Raw genomic sequence first — 21,259 nt, forward strand, 5'->3', positions numbered from 1 at the left:
TCCCAGCTACTCTGGAGGCTGAGGCAGGAGGATTGCAAGTTTGAGGCCAGCTTGGGCAACTTAGTGAGATCCTGTCTCAAAATAAAATAAAAGGGCTGAGAAAGTAGCTCAGTGGTAGAGAGCTTGCCTAGCATATGCGAGGCCCTGGGTTCAATCCCTAGCACTGCAAGAACAAAATAGAACAAAAACCTTAGCTGTATGCTAGGACTTAGTAAATGTTCAATAATCGCAGTCTTGTCGTTCATTGTGTGTTTGTTTTGGATAGTGCTGGGCGTCAGGATGGAATTTGGGGCCTCCTGCTTGCTAGGCGAGCCCTTTCCCACTGAGCTATATCCCCAGGCCTATTGCTCAGTTTGAAATTAGGAGCTGCCTTAGAATTCACTCCAGTTATTCTCCTGCCCCCTGAGGGCCCTAGAGTCTGATCTGCTATGGTCCAGGGGCCTGAGACGGTGTGTCCTGGAGGATGATATGCTGAGGGCAGCAAGGACTCCTCTGTGTCCAGCAGAGGGCCCTGGCCAGCCTCTGGCCAGCAGGGTGGGAGGGAGGGCTGGCCATGCCAGACGCCTGACTGGGGGCGGACCCAGCCGGCCAGCTGCCTCTCTTGATTCTGCCCGGCACTTGGGTCTCCTGCCCTCACCTGCTCTCCCCAGGGCAGCTGTGTCCTGCTTGTCCGGCCATGCGGTGGCTGTGTCCCCTGGCTGTGTCTCTTGCTGTGGTGCTGGCTGCAGGGCTAAACAGGGTCTCTGGGGGTGCCCCCTCACCCTTGGGCAGGCACAAAGCTGAGGCCCAAGAGCAGCAGAGCCGATCCAAGAGAGGCGCTGAGGATGAGGAGGCCAAAGAGGTGCAGCATTATGTGCCTGAGGAGTGGGCTGAGTACCCCAGGCCTATCCACCCTGCTGGCCTGCAGCCCACCAAATTGTTGGAGGCCACCAGCCCCAGCCTGGACAAGGATGGGGGCATCCTGAGCAGCGGGCAGGAGCTGAGGGGCAATCTGACGGGGGTGCCGGGTCAGAGGCTGCAGATCCAGAACCCCCTGTATCCGGTGACCGAGAGCTCCTACAGCGCCTATGCCATCATGCTCCTGGCACTGGTCGTGTTTGCTGTGGGCATAGTGGGCAACCTGTCCGTCATGTGCATCGTGTGGCACAGCTACTACCTGAAGAGTGCCTGGAACTCCATCCTTGCCAGCCTGGCCCTCTGGGATTTCCTGGTTCTCTTTTTCTGCCTCCCGGTTGTCATCTTCAACGAGATCACCAAGCAGAGACTGCTGGGTGACGTTTCTTGCCGGGCTGTGCCTTTCATGGAGGTGAGTGTGTTCGCTTCCAGAGCTCGGCTACGGGGCTGCAATTCCTTGAAGCAGCTCAAAGTCTCCTTTAGACCCTGGGAAGTGGGTGCATAGAACCCCAGATCCCTGCGGCTCTGCCTTCACTCCCTTCTCCCCGGTGCTGGGGAAGGAGGTGACCTTGGTGTTGGTGTCCGGTAGCTGTCAGGAGAGCAAGGTGGGCCAGGGGATGTGGCGGTGTGCAGGACCCTGGGTTCCATCCCCAGCCTGGCCTCCCGCCTTGGAGCAAACTCAGGGCAGGTCTCTCCCTGGTTCTCTGGATCAGAGCTGCTGCCTCCTCTGTCTCTACCCTCCCCCATTGTTCTATCCAAGAAATCCTTCTGTCCTTTGTTGTGTCTCCTTCTTTCCCTATGTACCCATGGCGCTGCCCTGCACCCACGGCTTCCCATCTTAACTCCTCGCTATCCTGCCTCTTGGGCATTCCTGCTCCCTGCAAGTGCAAATGCTGGGAGGACAGACTTCCATTCCCCTCCGGACCGTGGTTATTGGTGTCATTGCTACCATCTCCATCAGTCACCCTCTAAATCCTCTCTGAAAGAGAAGACCCACTTCTGGGCCCTGGAGCCAACAGGGGCTCTGGTCTCCACTCTGCCCCTGACATACTGGGTGTCTCTGGGCAGCTCACACCTCCTTTTCATTTCCTTATCTCCCACCCTAGTAGGATGGGTAGACCAGATGGCCCTTCTAGCTGGCTTGTTCTACAAGTCTAAAGTAAGTCACTATGCCCTCACTTCTGGAAACTTTTTTGTTAAGATAAACACATGATTTTAAAGGTTGCTTGGCTCACCCAGAGACAATTTAATCACTGCCTAAGTGTACCCACATATGTGGATCAGGAAGGCTGCTGTCTATAAGAGAACCAGAATAAGCAAGTGGCACGCACGCGCGCGTGTGTGTATGTGTGTGTGTGTGTGTGTGTGTGTTACTGGGGATTGAGCCAGGGCCTCATACATGCTAGGTGAGTGCTCAATCACTGAGTCACCTCCCCAGCCTTTTAAATTTTAAAGTGACCTTTTAAATTTTGGTTACATGTGATGTAATAATGAAGACTCTAGTGGCTGTGACCTCCCCGTGAAGGCTGATTTTACTCCATGGATGATGCTCTGTGACCCAGGTGACCTTCCTGTCTGGTTGTGAAGGAATCAAATATCATTTCTCTCTCTCTCTCTTTCAGTACAGGGGTTGAACCCCAGGTCTTGTGCATGCGAGGCAAGCGCTCTACCCCTGAGCTACATCCTCAGCCTTTTAAAATTTTATCTAACTTTATTTTTTTACTTGAAGAATACAGAAGTAGTTTGATTTCTTTCACTGAATAATGCAAAACACAAATTCTGACTTCGTATATATTCATATGTAACTTTTTCTCTGACATTCAAAACTCAGTAGATTGGTGAATCCAGAGGAACTTCTGTCACCATCATATGAAGCATACTCTATTAGTTTTTTCCAAAATTAATCCCAAACCATTTCTTCTTTTATACTCTAAAACATCTTAATTATGTGGTTGGATGAGCTAGAACCACAGGAAGCCAGTGGTGCTCAAGGTCGACCCAACTTTCCAGCCAGTCGGCTTTGTCACATGGTGAGTTCCCCAAGTAGAATTCCGACCGTGCTGAGGGGCCCCCCCTCAGGAGGCTGGTGGGTGCCAGCAGCCACAGGAAGGGTGTAGCAGCACAGATGGTGCCATGTCGTCATACTTGATTTTATTTTGAGTTAGGGACTCACTATGTTGCCTATTTGCCCTTGAACTTGGCCTCCTTCCTCAGTCTCCTGATAGTAGCTGAGATTACAGATGTGCACCACTGTGCCTGGTCAGGATCAGCATTAGACGCAGGTCCTGGTCCCAGCTCTCTACCCAGTTGGCTGTGTTGGATGATTTCATGGTTGGACGGACTCTCTGAAGCTGGTCTTAAAAATCAGGATTGGGTCCCTGTTCCCCTAGTATTGAAGATCAAACACCCAAGAAACATTGAGGCAAGAGCAAAAAGTTTTATTAAAGGATAGCATGGAGAGACTCCTCCGGAGAGGAGGGGGTCCAGAGCTAGTGCCCCTGCACAGACTCTCTACGATCAGCAGTTAGAACTGTCCTTTCCTCTCCTCCTAAAGCCAGGAGTCCAACCAATGCTGGCCCAAAGGTACCCAACCTGATAGGAGACCCTACAACACAGGATAACTTCGTCCTCATCTGGTGTTCACGGCCAGGGTGAGCTGTGAGTAGTCAGACACAGGACTTCAGAACTGGACAGTCTAGATAAAAAACTGGGCTTTTGCCAATTGCTAGCTGATTGAGCCTGGTAAGTTACTCACCTGCCTAAATCTCAGTTTCCTCATCTGTAAGTTGGGAACCATAGTAACAGCAATAACTATTTGAATTATTGGTCTTTTTTCCCTTCTACTGTTGGCCCGGGAAGCACTCAACCACTGAGCCACACGACTCAGCCCCTCTTTTTGGAGGTTTAAATGGGTAATATGCACAAAGTGCTTAGAATTAAAATCAATCAACATATATGGTGGCTTTTATTGGGGGATGATATAAGGGGAAAAAGGGCAAAGGCTGACTTTATGAACTTTCTTGCTTATGGTTGGAGGTAAATGGATACCCGGCCTTGCCTGACTGTGGTCCACAATGCCTAACATGTAGACTCTGACCCCAGGAAAGAGATGGTCCATGAGCTGATGGAGCCTAGGCTGGGAGATGGGATGGGCTTGGGGGCACAAAACAAACTTGCCCAGAACTCTCTAGTTGGGAGGATGTCAGGATGGTCCCTTGCAGGGAGCTGGGGAAGGCAGCTTGGGATATTTTTTGAGACATGGGGAAAGAAGGAGAGAGCTTGGTGTTGTTGCCAGAGGCTGGAGGCGGAAGGCAGCTCCTCTGCAGTCCTGGGCTTCCCTGCCAAGAGAGGGGGCTGGGGTTCTTACAGAGGCCACTCAGCAGTGTGAATAAGCCTGGGATTGTGCTCCCCCAGCCAGAGAGGGAAGAATTTGGGTGTAGGGGGCGGGTGGTCAGAGCCCAGAGTGTGGTGGAACATCACTGGATAGCTCGGGAGGGTTCTCTTCTTCTTTTATGCTCTTTGGCACTGTCTTCCCGGCGGCTGGGGCTTCTTCCTCTTGGCTCACAGGGTGATCTTCCTGTGTGTTCGATGAATAGCACGCAGGGGTGGTGGGCCCAGGCTGCTTGACAGGGGCTGGTCCCCACACAGTGAGGCCCTGGGCTTTTCAGGACAAGTGGAGAGGAAGGGAGGGAGGGAGGGAGAGAGAGAGAGAGACAGAGACAGAGAGCAAGCGAGCATGAATGAGTGTATAAGCCATGTTTCCCAAGAACTGCTCCCAATGAATGCACGGAAGCTGGTACAGGAAGTGGAAAGAGCTTCAAAGAGCCAGAACTTCCATGTCTTCGTCCTGGGTCTTCCTTAGTGATGGTTCTCAAATGATTCTCAAGCACTGGGGTCTGGAGGAGACAGGATGAACATCCCCTAGCTCAAGGAGAGTCTTTGGGCACCTCCTTTTCCATTTCTTTATCTCCTACCCTAGCAGGATGGGTAGACCAGATGGCAGGTGTGGGGTAAACTTCAGCTCTGTCATTTAAGATTTTTTTCTGCCTGACCCTCAGTTTCTTCTTCTGTGAGATGGTTGATGGAGGGTTTGACAATGTATGGAAGAGGACTGATGGTTAGACAATTCTCACCAAATGGTAGCTGTCATCATTACTATTATTTCCATACCATATAGGAAGTAATTCATGCTCTGTTTGGCCAGAAACCAGAGTTTCTTTCCTGTCCCACAGGTTCTGATCATGTGCCTCTGTCTCCCTCCACACCCTGGCCCACAGGTTTCCTCTCTGGGAGTCACGACCTTTAGCCTCTGTGCCCTGGGCATTGACCGCTTCCATGTGGCCACCAGCACCCTGCCCAAGGTGAGGCCCATTGAGCGGTGCCAGTCAATCCTGGCCAAGCTGGCTGTCATCTGGGTAGGCTCCATGACTCTGGCAGTGCCCGAGCTCCTGCTGTGGCAGCTGGTACAAGAGCCAGCCCCCACCACGGGCACTGTGGACTCGTGCATCATGAAACCCTCAGCCAGCCTGCCCGAGTCCCTTTACTCCCTAGTGATGACCTATCAGAATGCCCGCATGTGGTGGTACTTTGGCTGCTACTTCTGTCTGCCCATCCTCTTCACGGTCACCTGCCAGTTGGTGACGTGGCGGGTGCGGGGCCCACCGGGTAGGAAGCCGGAGTGCCGGGCTGGTAAACACGAGCAGTGTGAGAGCCAGCTCAACAGCACCGTGGTGGGCCTGACCGTGGTCTACGCCTTCTGCACCCTCCCGGAGAACGTCTGCAACATCGTGGTGGCCTATCTGTCCACCGAGCTCACCCGCCAGACCCTGGACCTTCTGGGCCTCATCAACCAGTTCTCCACCTTCTTCAAAGGCGCCATCACCCCGGTGCTCCTCCTGTGCATCTGCCGGCCGCTGGGCCAGGCCTTCCTGGACTGTTGCTGCTGCTGCTGCTGCGAGGAGTGCGGGGCCTCGGAGGCCTCGACCGCGGGGGGCTCGGACAGCAAGCTCAAGACCGAGGTGTCCTCCTCCATCTACTTCCACAAGCCCAAGGAGTCCCCCCCACTCCTGCCCCTGGGCACGCCTTGCTGAGGCCAGGCCCCGGTGGGGATGGGGGCACAGGAGGAGGGGTGGAGCAGGCAGGGAGGGGCACCAGCCCAGCCGGAGCCGAGCCTGCTGTTTCTTTCCCCGTAGGTCTTGCTTCTCTGCCCATCTTGCTGTCTAGACATGGACCTGGCTCCTCTTGACAAGGCTGGGGGTGTCAAACCTCTTTTCCCCAAGCAGGGCCTTCCGTGTGGCTCTGAGGGGCCTCCTAGCCCTGTCCCTTCCACGGGTGGGCGGTGATGCTCCTAGGTCCTTAGAGCTGCCCCCAATCGTTGTCCCACCACCTGGGAGCCTGGACTTGGCCTTCCCTACCTTGGTTGCAGCCTGTTTCCTTTCTCTGCCTTGGAACCTGACTCTATGGTAGTTGAGTCCTCCCCAAGCATCATCTCCTCATCCCCCAACCCAGGGACCCGTCCTGGAATGGGGGGCTCCGCCTGACCAGCCTCAGGACCCTTTTCTCTGGACTGAATCGGTCCCTGCCCTGGACACCTCCTCCCTTCTTTCAGAAGATTTCTCTCTCCTCCCTCGTCCTTTCTCTGAGGTTCCCCGGGTGGCCCTCCTCGACCCTCTCTCCTTAGGTGCTGTCCTATAGAAGGCCCTTCTTGACAATAAACCAGGTAGAACTCACCCCTGTGCCCCCTGAACTTTTTGTGCCACGTCCTGGCAGTGTCCCAGTGCATCTGGCCCTTCCCCAGGCCTGGGCAGTGTCCTGGGGGCGTTCCTCCTGACCGCCTTTTGCCCTGGCCTATGGCTGCTGCCTGGTCCTGGGGCTCTGAGAGCATCTGACTTTTGAGAAACAAGGATGGAGGTCTTGGAGAGGAGGAGAACTGAGCCTTCATCCTGGCCTGGACCCAGAGTCCCTGGGAAGTCAAAAGGCTGCCAACTTATCTCCTCTGGAGCCCCCCCCCCCCGTTTCCCTCTCTTCACAAAGCCCCCATTCGAGGGAATCCATGGCCTCCTCTCTCTTCGTTGCGGGGCTTCCCAGCCTCTCTGGCTCTGAGAGCGGCTCTTGTTCGATTTCTTAGAACGGACTGTTTTGCCCGTAGACGGCCCAGCTGCCTGTCCCCTGCCTGCCCCCACCCCACCCCCACTGCACCCTTCCTGCCAGGGCTGCATGCTATGTCCCCAACAGACCCTGCAGCTCCTCCTGTTGGTCCCCGTCCCTGAGGTTAGCTTCCCGCAGCTCGGCCTCTGGCCCTTCCGGAGGGTCCTGAGCCTTGCTGCTCCTGAGGAGCTGGCAGGCCATCAACCAGAAGTCATGCTCCGCCTCGGCCACCAACGCTCTCTGCCAGAGAGGCTCAGCTTCCTCCTCCCCTGCCTAAAGCTCAGCTCTGGGTCCCACCAGACAGTCCCGTCTGCCAGGCCACCTGGAACCCCCATCTGAATGGAAGTGTCCCCAGGGGCCCAGGATGTTAGAGGCCAGGGGCTTCTGGTGGCCCCGGCCCATTCTCCTCTCTCCAGCCACCCACACCCCTTGGCCTCAGCCTGCCCAGGGCCCGAGCCTCCCCCCACCTCTAGAGATCTTAACTGCCTTGTTCTTACTCCCTGGCACCCACCCCTGGGGCTGCTGATGCCGCCAGGAGAGCGAGGCTGTTGCTAGGCGATGGCACTGCCATGCGCACACCCTTTGTGCTGGGGATGACACCCACCCAGTTTTCAGCAGACCTGTTGCCACAGTGACGGGAACCCCCAGCTTCGTAGAAACTTTAGATAGGGGGTGGGCAGGCCGGACTGGGGGCCAAAGGCGGGGGGTGCTGGAAGCTGCCAGGGGTGCTTCCTCCCCGTTCCCCCACAATCCCTTCTCCACCCCAGCCCCCCACTCCTAACACCAATAGCTTCCTAAGGGAGGCAGGGGCGGGGGCGGGTGAACTGAGGTGAACTCCGGGACAGGGGCAGGGCTGAGGCTAGAAGGCTCGGGGTGGGGGGCACCTCAACATCCTGTTTGGGGGCACTTTTCCACAAAGGGTCCCCTTGGCCCCTCCCTCCTGCTGGCTGGCCTGCTCAGAGATGCAGGGGGTGAGGTGGTGGCTGGAAGCCCCTGCCACTGCCGCTGCCTCCGCGGCCTGCCAACATGAATGGCTTGCAGAATTAGTCAGCAGGCTGGCCTGCCTTGGGAAAGGGCCACTGTCCCTCCAGCCTGGGCCAGCTAGGGAACAATGTGGGGTTTGTTGCTTAGGGGTCCCAGGCTTGCAGTGGGGGAAGGCACTGGGGTGGGCGGAAGACTTGAGCTGGGGTCCTCAGAGGAGGTGTGACACTTATGTCCAAGGGCAGCCCTCAAGCCCTGCAGTCAGGGGGAATCCTCTGAGCCTCCCCTCTGTCCAGGGACCCCCTCATTCCATCTCAGCTGCAGCATTTACCCTGGGGCCTGAATGCAGCCACTTAGCCTGTCTCTGCTTCCTTAACTGGGAGACAGAAGCAATCCCTCCTTCACAGAGGACTGTGGTCATTAAATGAGACAAGATATGTCAAGCATCTGGCCTCGTGCCTGCTGCCTTCTCTTTCTTTCTAGAAGGTTGGGGTCTTCTTAAACGATTCCTAATCACGGTGTGTTTAAATTCATCTGCTTTTGGCATCAAAGTCCCAAATATGATAATTTACATATACCACATCCCTAGTCTGTTCCCTGTTCAACTTAAACAAGTTCTTAAGTCTTGTTGGGCACCTGCTCCATGCAGGCACTGGGCTGGGGTGACGCCTGCTGACTTACTGGTAACCAGTTTCTCCTATCTCCAACTTTAACCCTGGTTGAAGGAGGACAGGATCTGAGGCAGCTCAGCCCCGAAATCCCTAGATGAATGAAGCTGTTGCTCCATCCCCAGGCTCTGGGCCGCAGGCAAACCTTCGTAGTCTTGAGGATAGGGCCAGAACCCGAGCCCACCCTCAACCTCCTTAACCGGATGGGCACATCTCCTTAGGGGTTGGAGGTCACCCGAGAATCACTTAGCTCTAGTTCTCAAATCCCATGTACAGTCCTTCCTCAAATTCTCCTGGCAATGGGGGCTTGCCGCTGTAGGCAGGAAAGGCATCCGATGGCTCTGGGGTGAGCAGTGCCTTCAGGAAGCGTCCCTGGGCACAGAGGAAGGGGCTGGGAGAGCTCAGGACTGGGGAGACCAAGAGCACAGGGCCCCGGGGACCCGTTTGCAGAACTAAGAGTGACTGTGGCTGCTTCTTCCTGCAGTAGTAGGAAGGGACAGGATGTTCTGCAGAGGCCTGCTCCATTTCCCAGGGTGAAGGAGAGGCAGGGGGAGGCGGAGCCGGGAGGCAGGGCTTATTGAAAACTGGGTCAAGATGGCTTCGGATTTGAGTGAGCAGAGCCTACCAGGCTCTGGGGTAGCAGCTGCGGGTACCACAGAGAGGTCTGGCTAGACAGGAGGGGTGGGAGGAGGACTCAGATCGGCAGAGGAGTGAAGGTAGGGCCTCTCCCAGGAAACCAGGAGCATCGACACCAACCGAGAGGTGGAAAGGAGCAGAGCCACCAGGCTCTGGGGCCTGAATGCAGGCCTGGGCTACTCAGAGAAGACACTTAACTGGTCCCAGCTGCAGAGTGGGGCTGGGGGGTGGGGCAGAGTACTGGTTCTGATCCAACCCTCACTGTGGATGAGGTCAGGGGCCTGGAAAAGAGAAGGGCTAAGGGCTGCGCTGGCTGTATGGACACAGCTCAGTTGGAGCACAGTCCAGCCTCCAGCCCTGTCCTCCGGCCACCCTGACCAGGCCCTGGGCAGCTCCTTCGACAGACCTCCTCAGCTTCGCTTGGCAGCTGACAGTCCAAGGCTGGGACCACATGAAGGTCTGAAAAGAGAACGGGAAGGAGGCAACGCTGGATCCTAGACACACGTGTGGGCGGCTGTCCTGTGAGGGACCATTGTTCCCGGCAGGAGCACGTGCCCACCGTGGGCGCGGCTGTTTACGCCCAGTGTGCGGGGTGGGCTGGTATCCCCGTGGGTCTGCCACCAGCAGAAAAATAACTGGCACCACGCACCCCCCAACACAAAATTGGTAATTTATTGTTGTTATTATTAGGAGGCAAAAAAAAATGTACAGTTACAAGAATCATATTCCAAACAGAGGTTAAATATGAGTTGAAAAGTGTAAAAAAGGAAGAGGAACATCACTTTACAAATCATTAAATTAAACAAATAAACAAACAAAAAAACCAAACCCAAAGAACCAACCCCCCATGCTGAGTTCTCTCCTTGTGCAACTCTGCAAAATGAGAACAGAAAATGAGGTGGGCCGTGGAGGTGGGAGCCCTGGGTGGGGCAGGAGCCAGGGACCAGGAACAGGTGGAGAGGGTGCTGGGGCAGCACGGACACCGTTTTCCTGCCCCTTAGGCCTGGTGGTCCTACCAAGGCTGGGGGCAGAGAGGTTCCCACCTGCCTGTGGCATTGCAGCCCTGTGGGGACAAGCCAGATTGGGAGGCAGATACACACAGGACCGGGATGCGTGGGGGGTGGCCACCAGTAACCTGGGCTGATACCTGACCCAGGTGCCAGGCTCTGCCTTTCTGGTCTGAACTTGCCCCAAGCCCACCCTGCATCTCTCTCCTTCTCTCCAGATGGCCCCTCCCAGATCCTAAATGGCCCCTGCAGCATCAAATGGTTGATTTTAGTCTTTGCTTAAATTAAAAAATTAAAATATATATACATATATATACTGTACACACAGGACAACAACAGAGAGTGTTGAAAAGGGAAGTCGAGGCGTGGGCTGGAGGGAGCTGGGGCTGTGGGGCCAGGCCGTGGGAGGGAAGCAGGGTTGGGTGAAGGGATGAAGGGAGAGAAGGGGGAGAGGTTAGGGGCCCAGTTGGGGGGCAATTTATTTTACAATAAAAACAGGAGTTCAAACCTCAGCAGAATGGGTCTCTGGGAGCCCCAGAGGGCCGTCCCCACACTGAGTGAGGAGGAGTGGGTTTGGGGGGATGGGGTGGGCGGGGAGCTCGGCTTCAGGTTTAGATCACTGCCGTCCCTGGTCAGAGGGAGAAGGGCCGCGGTCTCAGCTTCTCCGTGACTTTGAGTGTTGAATAAGCCACTGTAGGGTGATGTCTGGGCAGGAGATGAGAGAAGTGTATAAGGCTTTGCTGAAGCTGGCTGGGGAGTGACAGTGAGCCCAGGGTTCCCCAAACCACAGCCAGGGAGCACGTCGAAGGGCACCCAAAGCCCAGGTTGACAAAGCTCCAAATAGTCCCAAATGGAAGGAGACAGAGCCCCGCATGTAGAGTGGCCTGGAGTTGTCCGGTTCAACCCAGAACTCAAAGGTGCAGAAGGGGGCTAGTGGCCCAAGGTCAAACACCACTGAGGAAGAGCTGGTACACTCAGAGTGGGGCCTCCCGGCTGCCCATTGCACCGGAGGACCACAAAGCTTTGTGCTACAGCTGTGGACTGGGAACCTCTGAGAGCCCAATGCTAAGACATCCAGGAAAGGTCTCCTCTCCCTTCCCCACTGCCACTCCCGGAGGTCAGTAGCTCCCCAAACTCACGCACCAATGTTGTCCTTCTCTTTGCAGGAGATGGAGTAGCAGCAAATCTCTCGGTCCTGGATGGCAGACAGATTCCTGGGGGGAGACCACAGTAGAGTCTGCTGAGGTTGGGACTGCTTGGGGACCTGGGACTAGGGAAAGACAGGGTCTTTTTCTGCCTAAACCTGCTACAATGAGGAGGGTGAGGCTCTTGGAAAAGTGCATTCTGCTGCCACCATGTGGTGAATTCTGAGAACTGCAACAAGCCCAGCCTCCAGGTCAGGTGGCTGGGGAATTTGGGGAGCTGAAGTACAAAGAATTATCAAACTCACATTTTTTCTATCAGTTCCTTCTCATCCAGTGCCCCTGGGAGATCTCGCTTGTTACCCAGGACTAAGACCTACAGTGGAGGAAGGATGAGGATTAAATATAGAGCAGCCCCGCCCTTCCCCACCTCCTCTCCCCACCCTTGGGACGCAGGCTTTTCTCCCACCCCCAGTGACCTCCCAGCCAAGCTCCCTTGCTCCTTTCACTCAATTCCCTTGCTGACCGGGATGCCCTGCAACTGAGGTTTGTCCAGTAGGTTGTGGAGTTCATTTTTGGAGGCCTCGATCTTCTCCTGGTCTGCAGCATCCACCATATACCTGGGGAAAGGCAAGGCAGGACAGCGCGTGGACACCATGCACGGTGGGCAGGAAGGAAGAGGGAACTGGTGCTGGGAGCAGGAAACTACTTGCTGAGGGGTGGTCCCTTCTGGAGCTGCGGGCGACCCTGGCCGGGCTCAAGGCTCTAGCTCAATGAATGCTTTCTCAATCTATGCAGGTAAAATACTGGTGACTCTGGGGCCACCTCTATCCTGGCATCTGTGGCAGCTGTCACTCATGTGGCACAGGCTTGGGCCCTGTAGGATCAGCTGTAAGTCCAGCCCAAAGTGACCCATTTAGGTTCTCATGAAAAGCCTATGTAAGTCAAGAGTGGAAAAAGCAAAGGAAATCCCAGGATATTTTCTTGCAGCAAGATGCTTAAAAAAAAAAAAAAATCAGGTTAAAAACCCATCTATTGTCTGTTCTATCAGGAAAACTAAACAACCACTGTCTAGGCATATATATGTCAAGTAAAATTATTTCTAAAAAGTAAGGCAATGAAACACCCCCAATTCAAGACAGTGGTGAGCAAGGAGACAATGAGGAGCCCCCCGACAGTCCAGCTGGTTTGCTGGGGCCCTGGTTCTTAGACTGGGCAGCCATCCAGAGCATTTACCTAATAAGAAACAAGCAGGGTGCAAAACAGACAGGTTGTGCACAGGAAGTTGGCCCTGAACCCAGGACTAGGTCTGATTCGATTCTGTGCCTCTGAGGTCCCTGCAGGTAGTGTGTGTGGCGGGGAGTGGGGTGGGATGGAGGAGGACCAGGTAAGCGGAGGAGTCCTTCAGCCCCGCCGGCCCATACTTACACAATGGCACTCACTCCCCGGCAGTAGCGCTCCCACATGCTGCGGAAACGGGGCTGTCCCCCAATGTCCCAGAGCTAAGCAAGAAGAGGGTGAGATGGCCTCAGTAGCAAGTAGGTGACCAAAACCCATCTTGGCTCCTTAGCAGTTCCCCCTCCTCTCAGTTTCTCCTCTTCTGTCCCCACACCCTTCCAGCCACCTCTGACACCTTCTGCTCTCCTTTTCCAACTTCCCAGCGATGGGACCCCTGGCCTCTGGTCTCCCTGGTCTGCTCCTCCCAAGAGCCCCTCTGGCCCTCCCCAACACAAGTGCTCCTCTACAGCCACCTTGCTAGTGCCAGTAGTTTAGCCTCCTGCCCCTCACCTTGATGGTCACGTTCCCTTTGGTGATTTTGCGCATGTTGAAGCCCACGGTGGGGATCATGTCTTCATTGAACTGTCCTGACTGGAGGGAAGAGTCAGAACTGTAAGAGGTGCAAAGCCCAACAGGCCCAGATGTGCCCTCCCTGGTGGTCACAGGCCAAGGGACTGCAGGAAGAATGCAGCACTGAAGCCAGAGTCTCTTAGACTTCCCTGAGGCAGTGAGGCATGGGGGTCAGTGTCATAGGGACCATCTCTTGAATGCCTCTTGCTTGCAGGCAGGATGGTCCACAACCAAACTAGGTGTCCACCCTGCACCTGGAGATCTCCTGTGAAGAGGCCCATCTCCCTCAAGCAATCTCAAAGTTTCTCAACCCAGACTGGGAGAAAGTTCTTCATAAGGTCTAACCTATGGCCCTCTGTTAAGTGAAGCCTCTTGATTGTATTTAGTCTGCAGTGGAAGGGAAGAATAAATTACTTCCCAGGAAAAGGACCTGGAACAGGTCATGGTCTAACACTCAAGGGATAAATCAAGGAAAACAGACATATTTTCAAATTAGCAGTAAATATTCAAGTGAAAATTGTGGGGTGAGGTGTAAATTGACCACTCTCAAAATGTAATAAATGCCAAGCCATTTCAGAATTATCCTTGGTTAGGCAGGCACAGTGGCATCTATGCTTGTAATTCCAGCGGCTCAGGAGGCTGAGGCAGGAGGATCTTGAGTTCAAAGTCAGTCTCAGCATCTTTGTGAGGCCCTCAACAATTTAATGAGGCCCCGTCTTTAAATAAAAATTTAAAAAGGGCTGGGGATGTGGCTCAGTAGTTAAGTGTCCCTGGGTTAAATTTCTGGTGCCAAAGAAAGAAAGAAAGAACCATAGTTTTTATTTGCACTCTACTCCATCTGATAGGGCGGATAACCCACACTCTATTATTTGTTTCCATGCATCTCCCCCTAGACCCAAAGCTTCTTAGGGAGAGGGCCCATGCCTACAGCAATAGCATTAGGGAATGTTTGCTCACCACTTGAGAGTTGATTGTAATTCCATTCTCCATGTTCAAATTCTAGTCATTTTCACTTCTCCCCTTTAAACTGTCTCTAAGATCTCTGGATTGTTCTAAACCAACCACAGACTTCAATAAGGCCAGACTTAACTCCCTCCCGGGTCATCTCCACTTACATAGGACACTTCTGCTCACCACCCAGAAGCAAGCTGCAGGAGACGGGGCTCACTTAACCCTGAACTTGAGAGGCACAGCCCTGTTCCTTTACCACATCCTTTTCTCCCACCCAGTGAAAGAATCACTTGCCTCGGTTCCCGTAAAGAGGTCAGGGGTTCTGACCACTGGCCAAGCTGCCGGAGATGATCAGTTCTTTCTCAGTACCTCCAAGTCTAAATGAAGACCCCTCAGGTCCTCTTTGAGCACCCTTCCCTTCCATCCACAGGAACACCTGCTCCCCAAGGCCTCAGGGTGATGTGAGAATCAAGTGACCATGAACAACGCCCAGTGACAAGGTAAAGCAGGGGTTCCTCATCTGAGACTTTAAAGGTCCCCTGGATTTCCTGAAATTGCACACCATCTCTGTGTGAAACTTCGTTTATATGTATAGTCACTCCTTGGTATCTACAGGGGCTGGTCCCAAGAACCCCTCCACAGTACAAAATCTGGGGACGCTCAAGTCCCTTAGATAAAATGGCACAGTATTTGCCTATAACCCACACATAGCCTCCCTTATATTTTATTATTATTTTATTTTTATTTTTATTTTATTTTTTTTAGTTCTTGGCGGACGACACAACATCTTTGTTTTTGTATGTGGTGTTGAGGATTGAACCCAGGCCGCATGCATACCAGGAAAGCGCGCTACCGCTTGAGCCACATCCCCAGCTCTCCCTTATATTTTAAATTATCTCTTGATTACTTATATCTAATAACAATGCAAATGCTATGTAAATAGTTACCATATTGTCATCATCCTGTATCTTTTAGGGAAAAATGAAAAGAAAAATTAGATTTATGTTCAATACAGATGAAATTATTTTGTGTGTGTGAAAACTTTTTTTTCCTCCCAGTACCAGGGATTGAACTCAGGGGTGTTTAACCACTGAGCCACATCCCCAGCCCTTTTTTATATTTTATTTTGAGATAGGGTCTCACTGAGTTCCTTAGGTCCTCACTAAGATGCTGAGGCTGGCTCTGAACTCATGATCCTCCTGCCTTAGCCTCCGAACTGCTGGGATTACAGGCGTGCGCCACGGTGCCCAGCTTGAAAAGTATTCATAAGAAGAGGTCTTGTTATGTTGCCCAGGTTGGCCTCGAATGCCTGGGCTGAATCTATCCCCTTGCCTTAGACTCCCAAGTAGCTGGGACAAAAGTCATGCACCACCATGTCTGGCTTCTTCTGAATATTTCTGATCCTTGGTTGGTTGCATGCAGAGATTCAAAGCCCACTGATATGGAGGACTGACTGTATGTTTCTTGGGGAAAAGGGTCCCTAATTTTTCTCAGTTATCCAAAGCATCCAATAGCCCCCCCAGAAGTTAGGAATCACCAGGAGAAGTGTGTACCTGAAGGAGGACTGCCTGCCTCTGGCAAAGTAAGGAGAACAAAGGGTGGCCTGATACCCAAGCCCCGGCATGACTCTGGGCTGTGGGACTGGGCACCTGCTGGGCCAAAGGACACACCCCGCCCCATCCCAGCTGACGAAGAACATGGAAGGGTTTAGGGTGTAGCTCAGTGGTAGAGTACTTGCCTGGCATGTGTGAGGCTCTGGGTTCAATCCCCAGTACTGCCAAAGAAAGAAAGAAAGAAAGAATTTGGAGCCGGGTGTGGCAGTGCACATCTATGATCCCAGCTCCTCAGGAGGCTGAGGCAGGAGGAGGACAATTTCAAGGCCAGCCTCCGCAATTTAGTGAGACCCTCCCTGTCTCAAAATAAAATAAATAAGTAAATATAAAGGACTGGGGATACGGCTCAGTGGTAAAGCACTCCTGGGTCCAACCCTAGTATAACAGAAACCCCCATAAGTCTGAGGAAGGAAGCCCAGTTCTTATTCATCCACCATCACAGGAGAGCTTTAACAAGATACTTTATCCTCTCTGGGACCCAGGGTTTCCTACTATAAAAATGGGGAGAAAGGTTTTGGTTTCCTAGGAGTTATGAATGAGGCTAACCAAGTGCTTGGAATTTTCTTTCTTTCTTTTTGTGGGGGTGATGTAGATAGATCCCAGAGTCTCCCCACATGCTAGGCATGAGCTTTGCTTCATTCCCCAGCCCTTCTCACATTTAAAAATTTTGAGACAGAATCTCATTATGTTGCCCAGGCTGGCCTTGAACTTGTGATCCTCTTGCCTCAGCCTCTTGAGTAATGGAGATTACAGGCACCCGCCACCACGCCTGTCTAGAATAAGTTGTAATATGGCACAGGAGCTATCATTGGTCTTTAGCAATAAGACCCACAGGCTCCCAAACAGATGAGAATCTAGCCTGGTAGAATGTGACCTTGGCAAAGAAAGATGCTAGGAGAACTTCAGGGAGTCAGGTGGCCCCCCAGCACGAGGAGTCTCTTCTGTTCAGCCATCATCAGAGCTAAGTTGGATCAGGGTATGACTTACTTTCCCTGCTGATGCCTCCCAAGTTCCTCAGGTAAGGACGGAAGTAATCTTAAGTTATTTAGCCCAACCTCTTGTCTCAGACTTGGACATCCTCTGGCCCATTCCCTCCTGGGTCCACCCTAACTATTAGAAAGTTCTTTATAATGCATCAAGAATCCATCTTCCTATAATTTCTAGCCTTTTGTTCCTAAATCCTGGTGAGTACTACAAGATTCATTCTTCCATAGGACAGTCTTTTATTACACTTTTAAATATTGGAAACTATCCGTTTCCCTGGGCTAAAGCATCTACTTTTCTACCATCACAATTTTTTCAGAACTCAGATCAGGTTTTGTTTCTTAGAAGCACTGTAAACTTTCTACCTAACTTCTTTTCAAATTCCTATTAACCTGCTGAGCAGCTATACACACTCAATTCACTTCCTACTTAAAGCCAGACCTCATCCAGTGAAGAAAAGAACCCACTGGGAAGATGCCGATACAGAGGGCAGGGGAACACAGGGAGGTGATGCAGAAAGTCAGTGGTGGGCATGGGAACAGAGCCCTGGATTCCTGGCCCTTCATTTCTAGAAGACACTACTTATTATATACAATGTGAGCAGAAAGTCTAATGTGGTATCGCTGGTTGTAGATCTGAGGACACTGGAGTTACCCAGATGCTGGAATTCCAACTGCAGTCTGCAAGGGGCGGTTTTTCTTGGAAGTCCTCTTTTAGGGAAGGGACCCAGGGTCCTGCTCTTTTAGGATGTACCAGTTGAAGTGATAAACTTAATATCTAAATCACGGTTCTTGGAAACCCCATCTTTGGGTCTAGGACCAGTTCCCTGGACAACCCTAGAGTCTGTCCCAAAGTTTCCTGGGCTAGAGAGAGGGAACTTTCCCTGAACTTCCCAGAAACTCTTGACCCTGGCAGCAGCATTTGGGATTCTTGGGTTCTGTTGCTGCCCTATGTCATAGCCTCCCATCTGGATTGATGCTCATCCAGAGGGGGCCTCCAGACCCAGAAACTGAACCCACCTGAGTACTTGTCGATTCCTGCCCAGGAGCATGGCTTTAATAATGCTCCATGAGGAGAATTTCCTTGGGGACAGGAGGTGACTTGTTTCTCCTCTTGGTCTTACTCCAGAGACATCTCCCAGAACTAAATGCCTAGAAGCCCAGCCACTGAGGCCTGCAGAGCCAAGGAGGAGTGCAGGTGTGCCGCTACTCTGGGATCCCAAGAGCCAAGTCAATGCCAAGTCTAACCAAGGAGTCTCTGACCCTGGAGTTAGAGCTTAGGCAGACAGGAGCCGAGAAGCATGTCAGAAAAACATCATGCCCCAAACCTCAGCCACAAACTAGACGTTCTGCCTTAGCAGGAGATGCTGGGTAGAGGAAGGGGCAGAGGTCACCTGCAGAGCATGTATAGGGTAGGAAGCCAGTGCCCAATCATGTGACTGTGAGTACCAGCCCCTCCAGCCTTCCACTGTCCTGCTGTTTTAGACCAAGTGTAGTAGTAACAACTCCACCCTGCAACGCTCCCCTGGGGGATGCTGAGACCTGTCAGGGACACTCAGGTCCTGCAAGGTTGGGTAACAACTAGGCAGGTGGCAGTGCTAGGCTGGGGCCACTATCCTTTGCCTACCTATCTATTCAGCATTTTGTATCAATATTTGGCCACATCAGGGTTCTTGGAAACCCCATCTTTGGGTCTAGGACCAGTTCCCTGGACAACCCTAGAGTCTGTCCCAAGGTTTCCTGAGCCCCACAAGCCCGAGTCCTGCCTGGCTGGGAAATGCAGGCCGCAGCCATTACTGCAGCCTCAGCTCACACACCCAGGGAGCTCATCTTCCCTTTTTTGAGAGAGATTTTAACTCCTTCTCCACCACTCCCCTGGCACAGAAAGACTATAGCAATCGCCCTCCTCAGTTTTGACTCCCCGATGCCCTCGGAGCCACTCTCTGCCATGTCCCCAAGTGGGCAGCGCCCCTGCAACTCATCCTCTGGTAGAGAGTACCTCCTCTTGCAACTTCTGAGCCAGGCGGAGACTCCAAACTCCCTTTACGGTGCCATTCTCTCTGGACCCCCAGCGACACTACAGTCCCTGAGAGGTTCCGGGAAGGAGGAGTCTGGGTCTGAGCCAAGGGCCTCAGCTGACTCCTCTGTCCCTGGGGACTACCTCCCCTCTACGCGGTGGGGTGGGGGCATCATCTATCAAAATAGGATGGAGCCCTCAGGGTGGGACTGGGTTGGCCCAGGCCGCCTCCCAAGCAGCTCAGACCGCCTGTCCCGTGACGCTCCTTGCGCGGGGCGGAAAGGCCCGGGCACTTTCGCCCCGTCATTCCCCCTTGCAAGGGGGCCTGTCTCAGCCCGCAGCGGGTCCCAGGTGCCTGGAGACCCCCCTCTGTGCCGCCAACCCCAGAGCGCCACCCATCTCCTGGAGCCTCCTCCCCTGCCCCCAGCTGTGCCATCCTGGCTCAGGAGGGAGAGCGGGTCGCGTGCCACTCGGGTCCCCCACCGGCCGTGCTAGGCCCCAAGCGCCCGGGGCCGGCTCCTCCCCCGCCCGACACCCGGCGGTGCCCGGCCATGCCAGGCGGCGACCTGGGTTTCCCAGGGCGCAGTGCAGGCGGAGACAGGCCAGACCTCGGCCCGCGCCCGGGCCCCGCGCCACGCGCCCTCGTACCGCGATCACGTTGACGAAGGTGGTCTTGCCCGAGTACTGCAGCCCGACCAGCGTGAGCTCCATCTCCTCCTTCCAGAACAGGGCCTTGAACCAGTCCAGCAGTTTATTGAACAAAGCGATCATGGTCGCTGCCGCCGGCCCCGCCCGGTGCCGGGTCCCCGCCGCCCCTCGTTGCCCTCGCGCTGCGGCCCGGAGCGGCCCCTCCCCGGTGCGGCCCGGGTCCCGCTGCTCGGTGCGGGCGGAGGCTCGAGCGCGGCGGCCGACGACTTGCTGCCCCCGGATCCGCTCGCCGATGGGTGTGGCTTCAGCGCCCTCCTCCTCCTCCTCCGCCGCCGCCGCCGCCGCCGCCGCCGCCCTCCCGCGGGCCGGGCAGCGTCCTGCTCGCACCCGAGCGCGCGCTCCTCCCTCGCCCGCAGCCAGGGGCCGACACCCGCGAGCGGTGGGCGGGGAAGCCGGGGCTGCGAGGGTAGGGGTTGACTGGCAGCGACGAGGCCGGGCGCTCGGGAGAGGAGGCGAATTTTATTTTCTCTCTCTTCTTGGGCCACTGCGCGTTTATTGCCACTCCTTCGTTCTTCAAGGGTGGTGTTCCTGATGCGGGTGAGGGGCCGCTAAGCAACAGCGTCTCCAGTTTGAAGAAAGGGGTGCTGGTGTCGCCCACTTTCCAGGACACAAAGATGAGATCTCTAGGAAAGGCAGGCAATGGAGGCTTTTTGTTTCTTAATCCCTGCTTCTCAATATCCCTGAGTACTGAGTCCCCTCCTCCAAAATGTACCCAGGGGAGAGTAACAGCCACATTTGGGTCTTTTAATACTCCATCTTGTTTTGTTAACCACAACTTACCCAGGCTACTTGTTCAGGAGGGCCTCTGGTCCAAAGTGAAATAGATGTTTGAACTTGATGCTGATTATTGCTAGTATCATGACGACAATGAAACAGACAAAAACCCTGGCAGGGGATCCCCAGTGAGGAACATCTGTGGCAAAGGAAAATATATGCTGTTTTGGTAAAAAAGTTTTCTTCCAGAGCAGAACTGATAGTGGGTGGTGTAGGACCGCCGAGACGCCTCCACTCCTCTCTTGCAGGAACTAACCACCGGGCCTGCTCACCCAGCCAGCTGTACTTCACTAGTCCCCAGCTTCAGGGCAGTTCCCAGCTTCTGTTGGATGCTCCTTTGAATTTGATTTCCAAGAACACCCCTATGGAGTCTACTCTCTCAGTCAAAGGCAAATAAACTCTCAACATCAATCATATCCATCAAACCTACCCAAGAGTTAGATGACCCCAACTGACCAAATAGTTGCCAAAGTGGAAGAATCCCCACCTTAGATCAGTATAATGTTCTGGTTTATTAAGCACTGTCTGTCTAATCTGTACCCTTTATAAGTCTGCCTTTAGCTCCTAATGTACTTGATTTGTCTGAATGACTGAATATGTCTCCCCCAAATTAATATGTCGAAATTCTAATCCTCCAATGATGGTATTAGGAGGGGGATTAAGCCATGAGGTGGAGCCCTACTAGATAGGATTAGTGTCCTTATAAAAGAGGAGAGAGAGAGGGAGGAGAGGAGAAAGAGAGAGAGAGAGAGAGAGAGAGAGAGAGAGAGAGAGAGAGAGAGAGAGAGAATGAACACGTGCAGTCTAGCTCTGAGCCTATGCCCCTTCCACCAGGCAAGGGAACAGAAGGCTCTGCTTATGAGCCAGAATGTGGGTCCTAACCAAAAACT

General features: G+C 53.7%; 2 protein-coding genes and 1 pseudogene across 10 annotated transcripts; 1 reads left to right on the top strand and 2 right to left on the bottom strand.

Annotated features, from left to right (window-relative positions):
* The first annotated feature begins 561 nt into the window (after positions 1-561).
* Positions 562-6,623, top strand: Gpr37l1 (G protein-coupled receptor 37 like 1). 2 transcript variants are annotated; one of them, XM_040278436.2, is made up of 2 exons: positions 562-1,306; positions 5,127-6,623. In XM_040278436.2, the coding sequence occupies exons 1-2, from the start codon at positions 677-679 to the stop codon at positions 5,982-5,984; spliced, it is 1,488 nt and encodes a 495-aa protein (XP_040134370.2). In that variant the 5' UTR covers positions 562-676; the 3' UTR covers positions 5,985-6,623. The 2 variants fall into 2 exon arrangements, with proteins under 2 accessions (XP_040134370.2, XP_005330401.2); XM_005330344.4 differs by having other exon boundaries at positions 565-1,306; positions 5,172-6,623.
* On the bottom strand, positions 1,334-3,029 carry LOC101959725 (NADH dehydrogenase [ubiquinone] 1 subunit C1, mitochondrial pseudogene; annotated as a pseudogene).
* Positions 3,317-19,900, bottom strand: Arl8a (ARF like GTPase 8A). Of its 8 annotated transcripts, none has more exons than XM_078022582.1 (9): positions 19,536-19,900; positions 15,222-15,242; positions 13,264-13,344; positions 12,904-12,977; positions 12,002-12,095; positions 11,784-11,851; positions 11,477-11,570; positions 9,733-9,785; positions 3,317-4,554 (listed from the first exon to the last, which is right to left on the bottom strand). In XM_078022582.1, the coding sequence occupies exons 1-9, from the start codon at positions 19,656-19,658 to the stop codon at positions 4,371-4,373; spliced, it is 792 nt and encodes a 263-aa protein (XP_077878708.1). In that variant the 5' UTR covers positions 19,659-19,900; the 3' UTR covers positions 3,317-4,370. The 8 variants fall into 8 exon arrangements, with proteins under 8 accessions (XP_077878708.1, XP_077878710.1, XP_077878713.1 ...); XM_078022586.1 differs by having other exon boundaries at positions 4,422-4,554; positions 11,477-11,547; positions 19,536-19,890; XM_078022584.1 differs by lacking the exon at positions 15,222-15,242 and having other exon boundaries at positions 19,536-19,888.
* Positions 19,901-21,259: the final 1,359 nt, after the last annotated feature.

This window comes from Ictidomys tridecemlineatus, chromosome 10 (assembly GCF_052094955.1).
Source record: "Ictidomys tridecemlineatus isolate mIctTri1 chromosome 10, mIctTri1.hap1, whole genome shotgun sequence".
NCBI lineage: Eukaryota > Metazoa > Chordata > Mammalia > Rodentia > Sciuridae > Ictidomys > Ictidomys tridecemlineatus.

Excerpts from the sequence above, each read along its gene's own strand:
- Gpr37l1 (XM_040278436.2), top strand. The coding sequence starts at position 677 with ATGCGGTGGCTGTGTCCCCTGGCTGTGTCTCTTGCTGTGGTGCTGGCT. Across the intron at positions 1,307-5,126 it reads GGGCTGTGCCTTTCATGGAG|GTTCTGATCATGTGCCTCTG; the intron begins GTGAGTGTGTTC and ends CCTGTCCCACAG.
- Arl8a (XM_078022582.1), bottom strand. The coding sequence starts at position 19,658 with ATGATCGCTTTGTTCAATAAACTGCTGGACTGGTTCAAGGCCCTGTTC. Across the intron at positions 11,852-12,001 it reads CTCAGTTGCAGGGCATCCCG|GTCTTAGTCCTGGGTAACAA; the intron begins GTCAGCAAGGGA and ends CCTCCACTGTAG. Across the intron at positions 9,786-11,476 it reads CAAAGAGAAGGACAACATTG|ACCTTCATGTGGTCCCAGCC; the intron begins GTGCGTGAGTTT and ends TTCTCTTTTCAG.